General features: G+C 42.3%; 1 protein-coding gene across 1 annotated transcript in view; it reads right to left on the bottom strand.

Moving 5' to 3' along the window:
* Positions 1-205: 205 nt before the first annotated feature.
* Positions 206-20,383, bottom strand: part of scn8aa (sodium channel, voltage gated, type VIII, alpha subunit a) — a 43,664-nt gene continuing 23,486 nt past the window's right edge. Inside the window, exons 13-27 of the mRNA XM_008296620.1 lie at positions 20,102-20,237; positions 19,627-19,865; positions 18,213-18,386; positions 17,614-17,970; positions 17,011-17,484; positions 16,209-16,326; positions 15,353-15,507; positions 13,742-13,915; positions 8,398-8,520; positions 3,358-3,642; positions 2,880-2,933; positions 2,105-2,242; positions 1,893-1,997; positions 1,509-1,779; positions 206-1,396 (exon numbers count right to left, since the gene is read on the bottom strand). Of these exons, the coding sequence (XP_008294842.1) occupies positions 237-1,396; positions 1,509-1,779; positions 1,893-1,997; positions 2,105-2,242; positions 2,880-2,933; positions 3,358-3,642; positions 8,398-8,520; positions 13,742-13,915; positions 15,353-15,507; positions 16,209-16,326; positions 17,011-17,484; positions 17,614-17,970; positions 18,213-18,386; positions 19,627-19,865; positions 20,102-20,237 (3,963 nt within the window). The 3' untranslated portion in view covers positions 206-236. The remainder of the gene's footprint in view (positions 1,397-1,508; positions 1,780-1,892; positions 1,998-2,104; positions 2,243-2,879; positions 2,934-3,357; positions 3,643-8,397; positions 8,521-13,741; positions 13,916-15,352; positions 15,508-16,208; positions 16,327-17,010; positions 17,485-17,613; positions 17,971-18,212; positions 18,387-19,626; positions 19,866-20,101; positions 20,238-20,383) is intronic.

Here is a 20,383-nt window from a genome sequence, read left to right as displayed (position 1 = left end):
TCTATGCAGCAAAAGTTCCACGGTAAACTGATTGTGTTTGGTTCAGCTGTCTTTGACGACATAGGAAACCACATTGCCTCAGTAGTATTTGAGTATGTAAACATTTTTTTGTATGTTTTTGTTAGTTTTTTTTTTTTTTTTCCTTACTTGCAAATGATCTTTTTCTACTTTTGTTGGGTTTGGGCTTAGAGTCTCATCTCGCTGTGTTTTATTGGAATTTGAGAGTTACTCGAGTCCTAACACTTGGATTCCCACTCATCTTTTTGGTTTTTGTCCTTCTCTTTCCTGGCCCACTCCTCCTTGTTTTCGTCCTGCTTCTCCTTGTCGGGTTTGGTCACGCTGTCGTAAGATGGGAGCGAGGCAGTGGATGGTGTGCTCTCCTTCTTCTCTTGGTTGGTCCCGCCGTTTTCTAGCTTATTGTTAGTAAAAGTGTGACGTTTGAAGATGATGCCACGCCTGATGAGGTGAGCGCGGTAGGCGTTCTGGATAATTCTGGCAGAGACATCCTCCTGTTTGCGGCGGAGGGTGGTGGTGATGGGTTCATACGACACCTTGGAGGGGTTGGCTGCGACAAAACGCTCCTCCATCTGCTGCCTCAGCATGTCCAACTCACCACTGTCACCCAGCACACGCTTTGTGAAGGCAAACAGGATGTCCAGGCAGTGAATGCGATCGCCACTCACCATGGGCATGTCCATGGCAATTAGTTCTATAGTGTTGGGCTTTGGCACACGAAGTGGGTGCTCCAATGCATCAGCAAAGTCAGACAGCTTGGCAAAAGTAATGAACTGAGAGGCAGTGGGATCAAACTTCTCCCAGATCTCGTAGAAAGTCTCAAAGTCATCCTCGCTGAGCGGATCTGCGCTTTCCTCTGTGGCCACGCTGAAGTTCTCCAGGATGATGGCAATGTACATGTTAACCACAATTAGGAAAGAAATGATGATGTACATGACAAAAAAGAAGATTCCCACTGAGGGGTTACCGCAGTCGCCTTTCACCGAAGTACCAGGGTTCTCTAGGTTGGGATCGCAGTCTGGTGGGTAGTTGAGGATCGGCAGCAGCAAGCCGTCCCAGCCAGCCGACGTGGTGATCATGAAGAGGATGATCATGCTGTTGCCAAAGGTTTCAAAGTTGTACAGGTCATCAATACCTGCTCCATGTTTAACGTAGCCAAAGTTAGACATGCCAAAAATGGAGAAGATGAACATGACCAGGAAGAGCAGGAGGCCGATATTGAACAGGGCTGGCAGTGACATCATCAGAGCAAAGAGCAGAGTCCGGATGCCTTTAGCTCCTTTGATCAGACGAAGGATGCGGCCAATACGAGCCAATCTGATCACCCTGAACAAGGTTGGGGACACGAAGTACTTCTCAATGAGGTCAGCCAGGAACATACCTGGGAGAAAAGGAAAAGGGAAACAGAAAGGAGGAGAAAATAATTAGAATAAAAAAGATTTTCAAGCCACTCGCTCACTGCTCCACATCTTCCACTTGCCCCACTCACTCACCAACGATAGACAGGATAACCACCACCACGTCAAAGATATTCCAGCCGTTGGTGAAGTAATAGTGGCGGAGAGCAAAGAGCTTCAGCAAGAACTCCGTGGTGAAGACTACAATAAAGATAAAGTTGACCCAGTAGAGGACAACCTCCGTTTCATTTGACTGGTCGTCTGTTTCCACCATCATGGTTACCATGTTGAGGCAGATTAGTATCATGATGGAGATGTCAAAGACCTGCTGCGTAACAAAGTCAAACACCATTCCCTGGATCTTGTTCTACGTGGTGAGAGAACACACAGAGTGACGAAGTCGAGCTTTACTGACGTTTCATCAAAACAGCATCACATGTGTAAGCATCTAAATACTAGTAACCACAAGAGAAACCATACCTGTGGTCGAGGAATAGGCTTTTGTGGCTTTTTGGACCCCAGTTTTTTCATGGCATTGTAGTATTTCTTCTGTTCCTCTGTCATGAAGATATCCTGACCTCCAAAGTAAAGGGATAAACAAAGATTTGGTTATAATCATATTCAAACACTTTAAAATCATCTTCAAAACTCTTTGAGCAAAATAGTAAATTAGGAGGTGGAACAGCTCTTATCTTTTTCTTCTGCTGGTTGAAGTTGTCAATGATCACACCAATGAAGAGGTTGAGGGTGAAGAAGGAGCCAAATATGATGAAGACGACAAAGTAGATGTACATGTAGATGTTGACTTCATAGTCGGGCTGGTCTTCCACCTTGGAGGGAAGAACAAAGTTTTCCATTCATTCAACCTTATAGGAATTACTGGAGTGCAATCAAAACAGAATAAATAGGGCAATTCTCATTTGAAGGTGGTGTTCAAACGTAATCTAAAAGAACAGTTCATCATTTTGGGACATATGCTTTTTTACTGTCTTGCCAAGAATGAGATGAAAGATGCAACACTGCTCTTATATGTATGTTGTAAATATGAAGCCACCGCCTGCACTTGGCTAACTTAGCTTAGCATAAAGACAAGAAACAGTGGGAAACAGCTAGCCTGGCTCTGTCCAAAGGAAACAAAATCTGCCTGCCAGCAATTTTTAAGTTTACTAATTAACATTCATTTGTTTATTCTATACAAAACCAAAGCATAAAAAGTAAGATTTAAAAGGAGTTCTGTGCCAGAATATTTCTTGGCCAGGACTAGTGTCTCCCCTTGTTCCGTGGTAACTGGATCTTGCCTTGAAATAGTCCAGTATTTACACAAATAAAAATCATCTCAGTGTTTAACATGCTTGTCCAACTCTTTTAATAAGCCTATTTGCTAAAGCTATTCCTTTAAGATGAGTACATACAGTGAGAGACTGTTCATCAGCATTGCATTATTTTCTAATGAAGCAATGAATTTACCTCTCTGGAATCCACAGCCGCATACATAATGTCCATCCAGCCTTTGAATGTGGCCTTTCAACAGAGAGACGTGATTAGATATGTTTGTCTAAACTCATAAATAATAATGAAAAAAAATACAAAGAAAATTCTAAATTGAAATTATGGCAAGCTTCAAAAAGTCAAACTCAAACCGAAACTGATGCATGTCCTGTGGTACAGCTTGTGCATGGAAAGAAACAAGCGGGTGAAGAAAGGTGCATGGAGAAACATACTAATATCCACAATGAATATGAACAATAGGCATCATCACAGCACTGTGAACGCAAAAAGCAAATGGAATTTGAAGCCGCAACAGACCTTCAGGTGAAGCACAGAAAGAAAAAGCAAAAATACACAAAACAAAAGAAAAGTGCATAGGAAAATGAGAAAGGAAACCAAGTTAGCGTGAAACAAGAAATGGAGTCAGAAGACGGGAGATCAGGAGCGACGCTCTCACCACTTGCAGCAAGGCGAGGTAGCCGGCGCCCACATTGTCAAAGTTGATCTTGACATTCTTCCACCTGACCTCGGTGAAGTTTAGCTTCATGAGTGCCTCACACTGAGTCTTGTTGTTGACCTCGTCGACAGGAAAGTATTCCTCTGACGTCTCATTGAAACAGTAGTAGTACTTGCCCGCAAACAGGTTGACCCCCATGATACTGAAAATCAGCCAAAAGATGAGGCAAACCAGCAACACATTCATAATGGAAGGGATGGCACCCACCAAGGCGTTGACTACGACCTAGACCAGACCAGGGAAGACAGGATATGACAGTGTGAGAACCACGAAGCGGACGCAGCTCATTAAAGCCCTCCGACAGGACACTACATACTGTTATGGCGTTACACTTAAAAAATGCTGTTCAACCCCTTTGTTACAGGGAGTGTTGAGAGCAGCAGTTTAATCCTACTATGGCGTCATGTAGCTGAAAATAAGCGCTGTACACCACTGTGATGTGCATGCTGAAGTGTGGGCACTTAATGGGAAGGAGAGCTGTATCAGTCCCAGTCTAATTAGAGCAGCACTGATGTGACTCTGAGATGTTCTTTGATCTGTCGAGGCATGAAGCTAGAACTGCTTAAGGGACACTCGCGCACACATACACGCACACACAAACACGTGCTCCAAGGCAAACACCTAGTTTAAATCTATAGGAATCACATGTTTATGATATAAAATGTACAATTAATGGTTTTGGATAAAAGCATGATCGTTTTTACAACCACTTTTAGGCTGCTACTTCTTATTTCACACGACTAAATTCACAGAGAGTGGGCAATATTTGTAATAAATCATTTAACAATAAACCTTTATGTAGTTATTGTAGCAGATTGATTGTACATGTAACAAAAAATGTTATCCAACTATTTATTTTAGAATGTTTTAGACACACACATGCACACACACAGGTTGTTTCCGAATGAGTCGTCTCTTTAAAGAATCGCAAAATTGCTAGATATCCCTCAAATGTCATTCAAATGTGCATATATTTTGGGTAATATCTATATATATATAGAAATTTAAAAAAATCCTATGAACAATAACTAATGATAGGAGCAGATTTGTGAGAAATATTGGATATAATACTGGGGTTTACAAGCTCAACAAAATATTTCTACATGATTCCTTTAAAGATTTTATGATATCAGTAAAAATGAATAACAAGTGTTAGCCATACCACTATGAAGTGTCTGCTGTTACCACCCCAACCTTAGACAGTCAATATTTTTAATATAGCTGACTTGTTTCCATAACTAGCCCAAGTCAAACAATATAACATTATAGCAGCTAAAAAAGAAAAGAAAACAAAGAAAAATTCCCACCACCACCCCAAAACCTAGGCCTGTCTAGCAAGCAATCCAAATCTGATTTCCCATATGTTTATTGTTGCCAGTATTAAGCTCAGCACATAGTGAACCGCTCACTACCAGTGTTAGGCAGGCCGACCAGCAGCTCTCAGGCAGACAGCTGAGCATGCATGTCTTTGGCAGACTCGTTTTGTGGAGCCATATTCCCTCCTCATTACAAACAGACAGGGAGGAGCTCTAGAGCAGGATTCTCTCAGCGTGTACACGACCTTCACAGGCTGACTCGCGTTGAACGTGGAATCATAAATTTCACGTGTCGGGTGCAAAGGACACACTGGTGAAGCATCGTGTCGAATGTGAAACTTGCTTTAGGTGACATTTTGAATACAATTAACTAAAAATCACAGTTTGAAGTCTCCCACAGTGGTGCCAGTGTACTTGCTGAGAGAATGACTCTTTGCTTGATCTGAGATACAATTTAACCGCTTTCAAAAATTCAGTGATTTTTTTTTTTTTTTTTTAAAAAGAAAGAAAAAAAAAGAATTAGGCCATGCTGTGTGGAAAGCATTCTCAGAAAGAGGGAAAATGGCTTTCAAATGCATAATGTGCATCGGCAGTTATAAATACATGCGTGTTACATGGCATTGTGCAATCTCAAGAACCGCTCAAATCAATACATAAATAAATAGAGAAATGTGTGGATAGAGAGATAGCGGCTAAAGAGATCATGGCTGAAGCTTTGCTTGCTTATGCGTCTGACGAGCCATTCTGATATTTACATGGTCTGTATGGGTGTCTGATAAACATCTACAGCACAATGTGACTGAAGTGAGACACCAACACTTGTAAGAGTGGTTTTTAATGTGTTAAGTCGATTAAAGCAACTGGGGTTCAGAGGTTACATCCAAAGCCCCCATTATGATCAAAGCTTTCAATAGCTATTAAAGGTAAAACTGCCAGATTGGTATAATTTCAAATTCTTTTGGTGCAACTTTAACTTCAGCAGGTTCGTCAGGAATAAGGGGATTTACTGGCTCGAGATGGTGCCATTCCTGTACAATGCATTGGTCAAAAAAACTAGGACTGAGGTTACAAAGCAGCATTAAGAGAAAGAGAGAGCAAAGTATAAAGTCAGAACAGCCTATAATCATTGCATGTTAAGCAGTGCAATGTGTACCAATCAAAAGCTGCACTGCTCGCTCGGCGCTGTTGAGTTGTGCTGGGACTTTGCAGTGTGTCGTGCTGTAAGACTCAACCAGCCAGGATGCAAAAAAAAGTTCTCATCATTCTAACTCTCCAGAATCTCTTTCATACGGTGTCATCTCTCCATTCAGGTACTTCCCTATTCATTTATTTATTGCTTTGACCTCAAATTTTTCCATTTCCAGTTCAAACAAAATGGTAACTCAATTGATGAACATAGACATTATAGTCAGAAATTGATACAGCAGGATCAAATTCCTCAGTTTGTTTCCCTTTGCATTACTGGGCCACCCTCGCCTCTCTTACCACATACACCCAGTGAATGAGTTCATTCATAGGGGCACTGGTATTGGCATTAGTACACTTTATTAGAGCAAATGTGCCATGATTTCCAACCCCAAAAATGACAACATTTTATTGACAGGTCTAGCCCCAAATTAAAAAGAAATTTCAGCAAAACATTCATGAGAGCATCCATAAAGCCTATCCAGGGCCTAAAAGCACTGATGTCTGCTCACGTGCAACGGCATCACATTTTAGTCGCTGGATATCTAGTATGAATGAGACTTCACTGTGAGTCAAATTTGACGACTTAATTCACAATTAATCCATCCTCTTAATGATTACACAGGCCTTCGTCTCCTGCGGGTCTGTCATTTTTGGGACGTACTAAAAGAGGGGCGACACATTGTCTGTCTAGGGTTGAGAGTGTTGTCCGAACGCTGTAGTGCTAGTCAACCTATGGGGCACCACCCACCCAGAACTCAAAGTCAGAGTTTAACTGGGCCCATTGTTGCCTCCCAGTTTCACGTCCTGTGGGAGTGGAAGGCAACAGGAAGCCGGGGCCTGCTGTATGCTGCTACAATATGTGGTGCCATGACATGACAGCAGTAATGCCTTGTGTGAAATGGCAGCCTAGCATATTTGCTAAGCTTCTGCCTGCATTCCCAAAGGAAGGCATTAAGACCGATTACACTGCGTTTAATATGTTTGGAAAAAAATTTGTATTAATTAACCTGCCTCCAGAATGGACTGTTAGCAGATCAGCTAGTCAGATGCTACAACCCAAACGTGATGACACTGGCAGAAGTTTAACAAATACTTTCCTCCCAAAGCCACAACACTGTGAGTGTGTGGTTTCTGTCTCAGTCCCTGATGCAGAAAGATCCTGGACAAGCAGGAGAGAGTGTGGTGACCCTCCAGCGGTCCGGCCCAGCCGAACCGGTACGAGGTGGAGTGAATAGTGGAGGGACAAAACGGGGGGAGGAGTGCGGAGGGGAAAAAGGACAGGGAGGAAGGAAGGATGAAAGGAAGGAAGGGTGGGTGCTGCACAGTGCTGCACATGTGGGGCTGAGGAAGAGGAAGAGGAAGAGGAAGAGGAAGAGGAGGAGGTGGGGAGAGTCTGAGGTGAGGAACTAGAAGACAAGGCAACCAGTCCAAGTATAGTAAAAGGTAAAGGAGCATGAGATCAGGAGAGTCAGACAGAGAAAGAGACAGAAGGGACTACAGGTGACAACAACCAGGTGCAACCTATCGCTACCGCCAGTCACAGACACGACCAATCGGGTTACTTTAGGAGGAGACAGCTGAAGCAAACAGAGGTTACTGTCGCAGCGAGTCATTTCTGCTCAGTTTTCTCTTACAAATAGGACAGAGTCCTCTGAGCGGTTGCTTGGCAGCCGCCCTGCATGCTGACTTTTGGTGTGACTGGTTAGGCAGAGGTGTTTTTCTTTTGTTTGTTTTTTGGTGTCCTGCAGCTCCCTGGTTCCTGCTGGTTGTTCTCGATGCCAAATGCATTGAGGGATGGTGTGAGCTGGGGAGGGAGGGAGGGGAGGGAAGGTTTATGGGAGCAGGAGGGGGAGGGGGGCATGTGGAAGGGGAAGGGGGAGGGGAGGGGGGGTTCTCAATTGAAAGCAGTGGTTGAGAATCAGGCCAAATGAACAGCTAATTGTTGATTTGAATGCTCTATGAGATGGCATGTAAGTTTGGTTAGCTTTGATCAATTTCGCATTCACTTTGGCCAATCAGGAAGAAACAAAGTAAAATGAAGTCATCAGAACTTGTACTTTGTCACTTATGTGATGAGGCAGCTTTGTGAAAAAAACATTTCTGTTGGTCTTTGGGTTATTTTTTAAACTATCAATCAAGCCAATTTGCATGTAAATTTTTTTGTTTGTTTCTTTAAGAAATTCAATTGAAATGTAGGTTATTCTGCCGGCAATACAACTTTACTGTTACTTTACTCAGTCTCCCAGCTGCATCATGACTTATTCTTTCACTCTAACAAAGGCATGGTACAGGATTGCGCATGGAAAGGTGACTTTTTTTTTTGGCTTTCATTTCCTGGTTTTAAAAAACAAAAAACAATCCCCCAATATTTTGGAGTTTTTTTTGTCCTCTTAGTTTGTTTTTAGATCAGTTCTAGCATGCTTTAAACTGTTGAATGGGCATGCGGAAGGATCAGCTGCTTAGCTTTGGATCTTACCCTCATCCCTTCAAAACGTGACAAGGCTCTGAGGGGTCTCAAGGCCCTTAGTGTCCTGAGTGATTTAATGGGCCCTAGATCGGAGTAGCCCAGCGCATTAGCTACAAGGCTGACTATAGACACCTACACAAAAACAGAGAAGCAAAAGAGGTTCCAAACTGTTAGAAGTGAGAATATTCACTAAGGAAGAGAGACGGGCCTGGTATAGGCGGAGAGTTGCTTGACATACACACATAAATCTATGCATGTATATGCATGTATAATATTGCATTTATACATGTATATACACTGAGAGAGAAGGTCAATGTTTAGTATAGGTTTTATGTGCGTAGTATTTTTAGTAGCAGTAGGCCATAGGGGTTGTTTGTCTGTTATTTTGGGGCAGTTGACGAGATGTGAAAAGTCCTTTGTACCTGCAAAGAAATTTGTGGTTGAGAGAGAGAGAGAGAGAGAGAGAGACAGAGAGAGAAAAAGAGAGAGAGAGAGAAAGAGAGAGAAGAGATAGAGACATAAGACTCAAATAGAGGGTAAATTAGGCAGAAAAGAGTGCTACATGATTTAGTAAAGATACAGGCGAAGGGACTGGAAGGACAGAGGAAGAGGATTTGGGGAGGGAGGGAAGGAGAGAGGTTACCCTGTAGAAGCTGATAAAAACCCAACAGACTTGAGAGCCTTACCCTTGCCCCTCTAACATTGTCTCTCCATGTCGCTCTTGGGCTGAGGCATAAAATCCCATATAATTTAAGACAGACAAACTAATGGAACCTAAGAGAAAGAATACAAGTAAACATGTACAAGTGTGTCATTTTGCCATTTTCTTTGTCAGACATCAAATCAATTCGTCACACAGCATTTAGAGTCAAAATAGGAGAGCCACAGTCACATGAACCACACACAAGAAACAGGGATGGAGGTTAAGGGCACATCGGATATAGTTATTAGCACTGGATGGCACTGAAAGGACAAAAAATACACTGAGTACAGTCGAGTTACACACAGTTAACAACGGTTAACAATAACAGCACACAACCTCAAAGGAACCGGCGCAGCCCCTCCTCGCGTCCGCCAGCAGTCACCAAGGGATTTCTGCAGCCAAAGAGCACTTCGTAGTGTGTTGTCGTTTGATAAAACGGTCACTAAATGCTCAGATGAACTCATTATTTCCCAGCAGTGCATACACAACCCTTCACTTTAACTTAATAACTGTACAGAATGGTTATTGTTGTGATAAATCGATATGAAACTTAGGCAAAGTGGCTTGAGGTACAGTGTGGTTAACTGTGAATCCCCTATAGCTGTGGGCCCTATAGCTGAACACATATACAGTTGCATCATTTACCAGAGAGGAAATAGACAATGGCAAGTGTGGTCAATATGCTGCACTAATGTTCTTTGAGGAGTTGTAAGAAGTGCAGGATTGACTAGGCATTGATGAAGTCACCTCGTGTCCTAAACAGCCATTAGAGGCTGTGTGCAGCACTGGGGAGAAGGTTTCTTTGGCTGAATGCAGATTATTTAAGAAGCAAAATGCAGATGTAGGCAGCTGTATTAGAATTAGGCTCACATTCTTGACATGCTGTCAAATAGAGATATATCTGTTTGTTGGGATGTATGCTCACAAAGGCTTTTATTTTCCTAACTGCAAGGTTCTTGGTTTGGATGCTGGAAGGACTGAAACAGGGGGAGTGCCAGTTCCTTACAAATAAGGAATAATATCAACAGTAAACACATGTGAAAGCACCTCCAACCAGCCACCGACACCAACCGGTCAAACTCACCGCAAGAAGTACACAACATCCAAAGCTTACCAAAATCACGGAGGGAGGTTTGTAACAGGCAAAATCTTCATTTTGACTGATGCCGTTATCAGCACAGATTAAAGAAGCTAAATCATTTAAAACAAGACTAGAACAGCAGAAACGCATAGATTCCTTACTGTACACGTTCTGTTTAAACATCAAATCTAGGATGTCCTGGATGGGGCCTTCATTCCGATCACGTACTTACTCTTTGGCACAAACCTTTTTTAATGAGCCTCTTGAGTAAGGTAGCAGCTACTCTGATGGGGAGACAGTAAAATAAAGATTTTGCCTTCATCTACACTACAGTGTTTGGGGTAATTGTCACCTTCAGCCTGACCCCTTGGAGGGCCCCCATTTGGGGTGCCTGGCCTCTGGCCCCCGCTGGGCCAGCTGTGCGGTAGCGGCCTCAGTTTCTCAACGTCCTTCTCACAGAGCTCTGCAAGGCAAGGCCAATGACATCTGGGGCTGTGATCCCATGATGACGACAGCACAAACCAAACAGAAATAAAACAAACTAAAAAACAAAGGGAAAAACACAACAAAACAATGATAATAACCTGAGTGAAAAAGAAAGATGAATGGAGTATGACACCTATCAGCCTCACGCTCACACACCTCAGTATCACTATCAGTCACAAACTACCTGTCCTAACTAACCTGCAATAAATTATTTCGATCATTTTAGATTCGTAAGGAATCTTATTCCTTCAGTGCAAGCAAAATACTGAAAATATACTTCTTTACTTTGCAAATATCCAGTTGAGTTATCCAGTGATGGTGATGTTGCCTCTCATATGTAACTCTCTAACATTGTATTTCTTGTCTCTGACATAACAAAACATGTAATAAAATACAAAAAAAACATTTTAGAATGAAAACCAGGAAGACACAAATCAAATGAAAAAAAAAACAAAACAGAAAGATACAACAACAGGGAAATGAGGAGGAACACACTCAAAGAGTCAGGCACATCCACACCCAGAGAAAACTACAGGCCGGTCTAATGATGGTGCCCCCCCTTTCTGAGTCCATGGCAGAGGTTTCACCCAACAACACAGGACAGCAGAGGCACAGTCAGGCCACAACACAGCCCAGACTCATCAAGCACAAGTTGGTTTTTTTTTCGTTTTTTTTTTTTTGAGGGGGAGCGCTAGTGAAGACCAAAACTTACCGCCGACTGCCTGTCACCCACCATCATTACATCTCAGCACAATATCACCACATTCCTGAGGTTACACTTCCAAGAGGAAAGGAAAGGAGGACGGGGAAAGAAGGGAGGAGGGACGTCACTCTCTGTACCATGTTCACAACTCCCCCGAGTGTTTGTAGACAACACACCTACAGACGAGGGGAGGGGAGGGGAGGAGGGAGTCTACAGGGGCAGCAACCAGAATCAGTAAAGTGTGGTATGGTTATAATCACTACAAGTTCTATGTGAGCTGCATTTGTCAACCTTGAAAGAGTGCAGTAAAAAAACGTGCTATTCCTTTAGCAAGTTGTCATGTACTTCAGTGTCATTTCAACCCTCTGAACCTCAAAATTAAACCAATGGGTGTGAAAGGCATGTTATCTTTAAAAAGAATGGCCAAAATTGCGTTATTTCTTAGAGCCAGAAACTGTAAAAACTGAAAAAATTGTCAACTTTCCGACAGTTCTTGAACTACTCGTGCAGTTCTATAGCAAAAATCAAGTAAATCGGAGCTTAGAATTGTGATATGTATTTATAAATCACAGATTTCTAATGTCTTATTTAAAAATGTGCAAAAAATACACTGCTTGCACCAAATTTTGTAGAAAACCAAACAATGATGTGCTTTTCGGTGCAACAGTGAAGCCTTTGGTGACTCATATGCTAATAACAGTCATGTGACAAAAAACCAGGGCATTTTTGGCTTAACTGCAGGCTGTGTTTACACAGAGCAGGGAGCAGACAAGTATTGAAAGAATTTAAAAATGTAAGCAGTAAAACCTCTATAGTATGTAAAACCACCCCCCCCCCCCAGTATTGGTATGGTGGGCATTTGGAAAAACATTAATGCTGATTCCAGGTTTTTTTTAATATAATAAATAATCAAATAAATACAACTTTCTTTTTTTTTTTCCTCCTTTTTTTCTATTTATGGCATTGTAACTGTGTCATACTGCACAAAATACTTTTTTGTGTTCCCTCTACTTCTAGCCATTCTATTACCAAAGAGGTGCAGGACTTCGTCTTTCAGGAGAAAAAAAATGCTCAGAAACGACTTGGGGTTCAGTGGTTAAGATGTATAAAGTGTATAAATGAATGAATGTAGAATGCAGAGTTGTTAAAATTAAGTGTACATTATTTATAGCATGTAGTATGTGTGTGTTTGCAGCAGGGGGTCTGTATAACAGGAGCTTATCATGAATCAACATGGCAACCTCTGGCCATTGATAGGAGTCCATTCACAGGTATTGGCTGAGGTAGTGGACACTGCGGAGAGGTGGTTAGTTCAAGCAGAAAGTCAGAAGTCAGGGAAATTACTTATTCTATCCATTTCTGACACTTGCGTGCTGATTAAACCCAGATGTAGCACGTAAACAAAATTCCAAAGCTTAAGGTAACTTGCATTCCAAATGATTTTGTCCCCACACTAGAATCTGATCAAAATCGTTGTCTTAAAAGTTATAGCAGGCAAAAAAAATGAACAATATGGAATTAAATTGTGTGTAGCCGTCAGAGAATAGAGTAAAGAATCCCTGTTCTGGACTTTCAGTCTTGACTGACACAAGGAGCAGAGCAGTACACAGAGAGAAAGGACAAAGGCACATATCAAACATCTTACAGGTCAGAAACACAGGCAGAGACAGCTTTACAGAAACACATCTTTGACACGTCCTGTTCCTCTGAGCGTGACTTGAACATGGTTGGTTAATCAATAAGTTAGATTATTGATTGTCAAGCCTATACAGCTGCGTGTTCAAATTTCGTCTTAAAACATTAAACTTGGCAGAAAAACAGACAAACTGTTTCTTGCTTGTAGTGCATCAAAAATATTATTTGTTTTTATTCATGTGTGTATTTATTGTACATATTCAAGCATCTCAGAGTGATCAACCAAGTTATTTCTACAGATTGCTGCTTGATGGAGTTGTAAAAGGTGACGAGGGCATGTGTGGACAGACTGCAGCGTAGCCATGTAAAACACTGTCCTCACTGCACAAGTGAATAAAGAAGCTTTTCTGTTGTAAATAACATTCCCTGTCACCTGATGCACGCCATGAAGCAGATATTCAATTAATAACCTGACCTTTCAAACCTAACCACACCCGACAGACAACCATCGGGGCAACATGGGAACGCAATAACGAAAGCATCATAAGCGATATCTTCATGGTATATGTAATGGATATAATGTGGTTATAACAATGTAAGAAAACAAAAGACAACGTCTTACTGAACTGTTAACAGAAATTATCCTTAGCTGTGCTGTTTATGAATCTTTGTGGCAGTGTGTTGCTGGGTGTGGTTGAGTAACTAGTTTGCTGCATACGATGGAGGAAACAAGAGCCAGACTTACATCCACAATGAAGAAGTCCAGCCAACACCAGGCGTTGGTGAAATACTTGACAAAACCATAGGCGACCCACTTCAGCAACATCTCCAGGATAAAGATGTAGGTGAAAACCCTGTCAGCGTACTCCAAAATGATGCGGACGGTCTTCCTCTGCTCGATGTAAACGTCCTCAAAGGCCTGCGGACAAACATACATCAGTTACAGCAACAGACAGCGACAGAAATATTACACATCCTGATTTATGATTCCGCTAATGAAATTCTGTACAGCACTACAGCGCTGTAGACAGCTGCTTACTAACGGTTATTTATAGGATGAAAAAGAAAATCTGTTCTGCATGAAATATTCAACTAACTCCACAAGTAATATAGATTTGCAACAGTCTGTTTGGTAGCGTTTAACATGCTTGGGAACAAGGCCCCCTCCACTCCTAGAAATAGAGCCCTTGTTTGATAAATGGTGCAATCCATTAATCACTAGCGCCCCTGGCCCTTCTCTCAACCTAAGTGACTGCACCCCTGCTTGACTTGTTTTACTTCCTCACTGCCACAGATGCACTGGAGCCTGTGAAGTACCTTCATTCTTCACCCTGTGAACCTCAAACCCCAGCAGCAGGATTGAAAGGAATGTTATCTACAATACGTTGCTAAAATTCCACTATTTATCAAAACCAGATGCTGTTAAACTGGAATGAATCATCTGGTTTTCAACTTTTTCACAGTTCTTGAGTTACTCATCTGTGACATGCAATTCTATCTGAAAAATTACCCAAAGTTAGGCTTAAAATCCTGATATTTCATCAAAATCACTTTATTTGACGTCTTGTTTACAAATTAATCAAATATTAACCATTTCTGCTAGCCACCTTCTAGAGAAAAAAATTAAAATTCTGAGCTCCTCAGCTCAACCTTGAAGCCATTAGTGATTCAGATGCGACCAATAATCACATGAAAAAACCTCAGGGTATTTTTGGGCTGAACTGCAGGCAGTGTTTACACAGAGCAGATGGGAGACAAGCATGGAAACAAATTGAAAATGTAAGGAGTAAAATATCTATATTATTATTATTCGTAGTAGTAGCAGTAGTAGTAGTAGTAGTATTCACACTATGTGCACTATTCTTTTTATGTGTATTTTTATACCTATGTATGCACTAGTTCTAATTTTTTTTTCTTTCTGGTATGTGTGTATCTCTGTGTGCACTGCTGCTGACAACACTGAATGTCTCCACTGTGAGATAAATAAAGGCATATCATATCTCATCTTATCTCATGTACAGTACAAAGAGTAACATTTGTTTCCAGTGTTGGTAGCAAATGTCGTGTATGTTGAGATTGTTTTAGTGTTTGTAAAATACATATTCAAAGACAGGACTTTATTTTGTAACACAAAATGAGCCCACAGTGAGTAAAAAATGCAACAAGAGCAAAAAACACGACTGCTTGGGCTCAGAGGGTTAATGACTTAACTTTATTTATCTGACTTGGATGTTTGTTTTTTTTGTGTGTCTCCGTTGGAGAATTCTATCATTTGTGGCAGTGAGAATTTAAAACTATTTTTCATTTTTCATGCTGTACAGTCTGTTTCTGTGTCTGCAAATGCACACATCCTTACCAGGGCACCACTACTGAGGAGAATCATGAAGATGATGAGGGTCTCAAACCAGTTGTGCTCCACAATCAAGTAGCAGGTTTTTCTCAGGAACCACCAGCTCTTTCCCCAGCCCATCGTGATGTCAACGTCACAGCACTTATACTTGGCCACACAAGCTGAGGGCAAACAGGAGACCAGACAACATTTGATATACAAGACAAGACCAGATGACATGAGATAATAACGGCAAAATCGGGTTTTCCCAAAGGGGATACCTTTATTTACCCCGGTAGGAAGTTTGAAATTTGACTGTTGTTTTGAATATAGAATAAATAATAGCAAATATGAGCGTATCCAGAATGGGATCTGTGTTTCTGGGATCAAGTAAAAACATCTCAATATGAAGAACCAGCAGTTTCTCCAATGCTGAGGCTTGAATATTTTTGCATTGTTAGCCCTATTTTTTTCATGACCAATGTTTATGGAGCTTCGAAGAAGTTTCCACACTTTTCAGGCTGCGAGTAGATCCCACGAAAAACCTGGACCTGAACTTATTCAGGCCAGTCACACTGCCCACATGCTTACATAATTTTATCTGACTTAAGTAGAAAATTAACAATATTTTACTTTATTACAGTGATTTCTGTTGTTACCTAATATCACAACATTCAAATCAGTTATCTGTAAACGTTTTAAATCAGTGTCTTTGTCTGAGCATCAGAGAAACAGCCAGCCTGATAAATTGTCTCCACGGCTGAGTGATCCTTTGTAATGAAACTGTCCTTCACCCTGCCGCCCTATAATATCCACTGAGCCCGGGGGGAGTCTCGGTGTTGTGGAGTGGAGGTAATGGGTGCAGTGAAAGCAGTGGTCTCACCATCTGTCCAACATGGCTCTGGTTCCATGTATTCCTCCACAGGCTCCACCACCACCACCTCCTCCACGTCTGGCTTGATGTCGATGGTGCTGCCTTCTGAAGAGCTGGTGTCGTCCAGCTGCGGGGAAGCAGATGTATGAGACACGCAAACAAACAGAAACAAAATGCATATAAAGGGAGACACAAAGTTTCAGTGATTCAGACACAGTTTCCAGCACGAATTTCTAAGATAAAAACGAAGCTAATGATGCCTTCTGGGGCCTGACAGGAAACATTTCATGTTATTTCCAAATTGCATTGGCTCAATCTTTAATGGGAAAAGAAACTCTCAGAGATTTTTTTCCCATATTGAAGTGGACATCATAACAGTACTGAACATCACATATCAGCCACATGAATTCTGAAATGGAATATCAGATGGCAGATCATCTGCTCTGAAAGTCTACTAAATGCATTTCATCAACAGAAATACGTCAGCAGACATCCATTCATCCACATCGCCTGCCTGCTCGAGCCACTCTAGATGGCTCTATTGAGTAATGGAGTTATATTAGAGGCTGAGCGGTGCAGGGTATCCAGCCACACCCATGAACCTCCTGAGAGAGACGGTGTAGAGTAGCTGAGGATTATGAACAACAAAAGCAACACGAGGAGCATCATTATTTATATGTTGATACTTATATAACATGTACACATCCTTGCTGTAGTTTCTCGTCTCTTTTAAGCAATTTCCCTGCCTGAATATAGTGATTTATTATTACAAGTGGATGATATACTGTATATGCAGTTTCCTCTGACTGACCTCTTTGCTGTTCTCATTGTCCGACTCGCTGCTGAAGTCTTCCGTGTTGAGGTTCTCAAAGTCGGACTCGCCCACAGCGATCGGCACGCAGACAGTCAGGTTCGGATTGTGGATGAACGACATGTGGTCCTCATCAATCATATACTTTCCAACGCTGCTGCCAATACCGCTGGTGGTGCCGTTCCCATTCTTGGCGTAGTCCAGGTCACGGTTGATGTCCACCCCGGTGTGATTAGCGATGCAGTTCAGCTTCTTGTCGTACATGTCGTCCAAAGGCTTCTGCTCGTCCTCCATCGGCGGTTTCTTCAGCAGACTGGCCATCAGCACCCGCATCTTCGCCTTTATCCACGCGATGCCTTTCTTGATGCGCATGACGGAAATCTGTAGGTTGTTGGGCTCACCATCGTCGTCCGTCGCAGCCAAGTTGTCAGCGCTGAATGAGCTCAGCAGCAAGGCAAGGAACAAGTTCAACACCTTTGAAGGCAGAATAAGAAACAATTACCTGCATGTTGAGTGCTATTTTTTTCAATCTCCAAACACATTATACTACCTTAAAGAACAGTGTATTGTTAATCTGAAAACCCTTCTAGCTTGGACACTCACCACCAGGTTACCGATGACCATGACCATCATGAAGACGATGAGGCACATGGCTTGGCCTGCCACCTCCATGCAGTCCCACATGGTCTCGATCCACTCGCCGCACAGCACCCGGAAGACGATGAGGAAGGAGTGGAAGAAGTCGTTCATGTGCCAGCGGGGCAACTCGCAGTCGGCGGCGATCTTACAAACACAGTCCTTGTAGCTCTTTCCAAACAGCTGCATGCCCACCACGGCAAAGATGAAGACGATGATGGCCAAAACCAGAGTCAAGTTTCCCAAGGCTCCCACTGAGTTACCAATGATCTTGATCAGCATGTTGAGGGTCGGCCATGACTTGGCGAGCTTGAACACCCTCAGCTGAAGTGGGGGTGGGTGGAAAGAGGAGGAGGGATGTGATTTAGTCATAATATCTTACACTTGAGTGAAGAAATATTACTATTATAATATAATATATTATAATAAATATTATAAGCATACAGTAAATACTTTGTATTACGACTGTAAGGCAAAGATGTTGCACATTTCCTGTAACAAGATGCTAACTGCGTGTGTTACCGATGCTTGTTTTTGCCGTAGAAGCAGCTAAAATGAGTGTTTACCAATCGGAATGAACGCAGCACAGACAGGCCTTCGACGTCAGCCAGAGCCAGCTCCACTAAACTCAGCGTCACAATGAATCCATCAAAACAGTTCCAGGCCTCCTGGAAGTAGTAGTACGGATCCATGGCCACAAGCTTGAACAGCATCTCTCCTGCAAAGATCCCTGTGAACACCTGGCAGGTAGGAAGGAGAACAGATTTGAACAAATGGATTTGGCTCAGCAACAGGTTTCACATGATTAGTGAGAATGTGAAGCATGATGGGAAGTGAAAGATGACTTTTATTATACTTGCTCTCCTCCATTATCTGAGTTGCAGATTATGGATGTTAAAGAAAATCCATCGTGTTATAATTGGCAGCTATAGTAACTTCATGTTAATGTATTTTACCAGTAGGATCAACCCAATTATTTAAAGAGACAGCACATTGAGTTATTGTTAGTTTGTGTGTGGGCCAGCTGCTCTGTAGTCTGCGAGGATGAAATGACACTTCTGTGGTCTCCTAACAGCCATAATAAATTACACAGGGCTATCCTCAATCATAGAGCCTCCATAATGAATAAATGCATAATGTAAGCATGTGTGAGTTTGCGCGTGTGTGCGAGATGATGACTCATATTGCATCAAGGTGACCTAGAAAATTTCGACCTGTTCCACCCATTGGCCTTTCCTGGTAAATTATTCTGTAGCAGAAACAGTAAATAACACATTTCAGCACTGGTTCAATTTCAAATTAATACCTGAGCACATGCATCTACACACACACACAGACACACACACACACAGAGCAAGTGTAATAATAAGACTTGCGCCTGTGTCATGTGTAAGCCATTTCATTTTGGGAGGCTGCTGAAGCAATAAATGTGATACTGAAAAAGAAAACAATGATCATGGTGCCAGTGCACAGATTTACTCAATTTCCTTTACAAAAACAAAACAAAAACATGTTAATAGTGAAAATGGCCAGGTTGAGTTATCTGAGCCATGATTCAGGCACCATTTTAGAGCAGCTCATCGATCAGGCGCCATGAAATATTAATGCAGGCCTCCCACCACCAGTCAGCCAACCAGCAGAGAGGCAGGCTGGTCCCACTGAAGCACACAGCAGCTCCACTCAACCAGAGGAGGGAAAGAGAAACACAGATAGAAAGAGAAGACAGGGAACACGTGTCTGCACGTATGTGAAGAAATACACAGATACGAAGGAAGGAAGGAAGCAGCAGGGGTTTCGTTTGTTTTGTTTTTTTTTCCCCTTTCAGCTTGGAAAACGCAATGAAAGAACTGCCAATTACAGTCCCAAAAATAACACCTTTCTATGAGCTGCTGAGAAGAAGCAGAGAGAATTCTTTACGGGTGAATCGGACAAAATTAACAGAACAACAACCAAAAAAAAAAAAAAAAAGTCCCCACTCACCAGATTGCCTACAGACAGCATATCCTCAAAGTCGGGGGTCATGGGGTAGTGCTCCATGGCCATGAAGAGGGTGTTGAGGACGATACAGATGGTGATGGCCAAGTCCACAAAGGGATCCATGACTATCAGGTTCATAATCTCCTTGATCTTAATCCAGTGGGGGGAGCACTCCCAGATCAGGAATGTGTTAGAAAACTTATACCAGCATGGCGGACACTTGCGCTGAGACTCCTCCAGCTCTGAAGACATAGCGCGAATCACACATCAAAACCAAACATACCTGCGTGCTTGAGCATACAGCATGCAATGGTAAAATATGATAAGAAAAAATTGTATGCATTGTATGTATCTGGTACTGCTGGATATGCAAAGCAGATAAGCAGGAAATTCATGTCAAACTAATCAACTAATGAGAGCAGCCCTAGTTAAAGAATAATGAGAGAGCAGGTTAAATAGCTGGGTAAAGTGGCAGTACCCTCCACTAGTGTGTTGGTAATGACGCTCATGACACTGTTGGCCCGCTCTTTCCGCCCAAAGGAGGTATTGAGCTGGTCCACAGACACCATCAGGGAGCCCGACAGCTTCTTCTTCACCTCAACCTCAGTAGTTGGCTGTCAGGAGGAGAGGAAGAATCAAGCACCCATGGAGAGGACATGAACACCATCCCACATCACCACCGGTGGCCGGCGGAGGGAAGTGCACAACAGCATTGGCAGGAAAAAGTAGTTGAGGATCAGATTGTTTTTGAAGGGTGGGG

The sequence above is a fragment of the Stegastes partitus genome, unplaced genomic scaffold (genome assembly GCF_000690725.1).
Source record: "Stegastes partitus isolate 25-593 unplaced genomic scaffold, Stegastes_partitus-1.0.2 Scaffold24, whole genome shotgun sequence".
NCBI classification, from domain to species: Eukaryota; Metazoa; Chordata; class Actinopteri; family Pomacentridae; genus Stegastes; species Stegastes partitus.
This window is presented reverse-complemented; position numbering and strand designations above follow the sequence as displayed.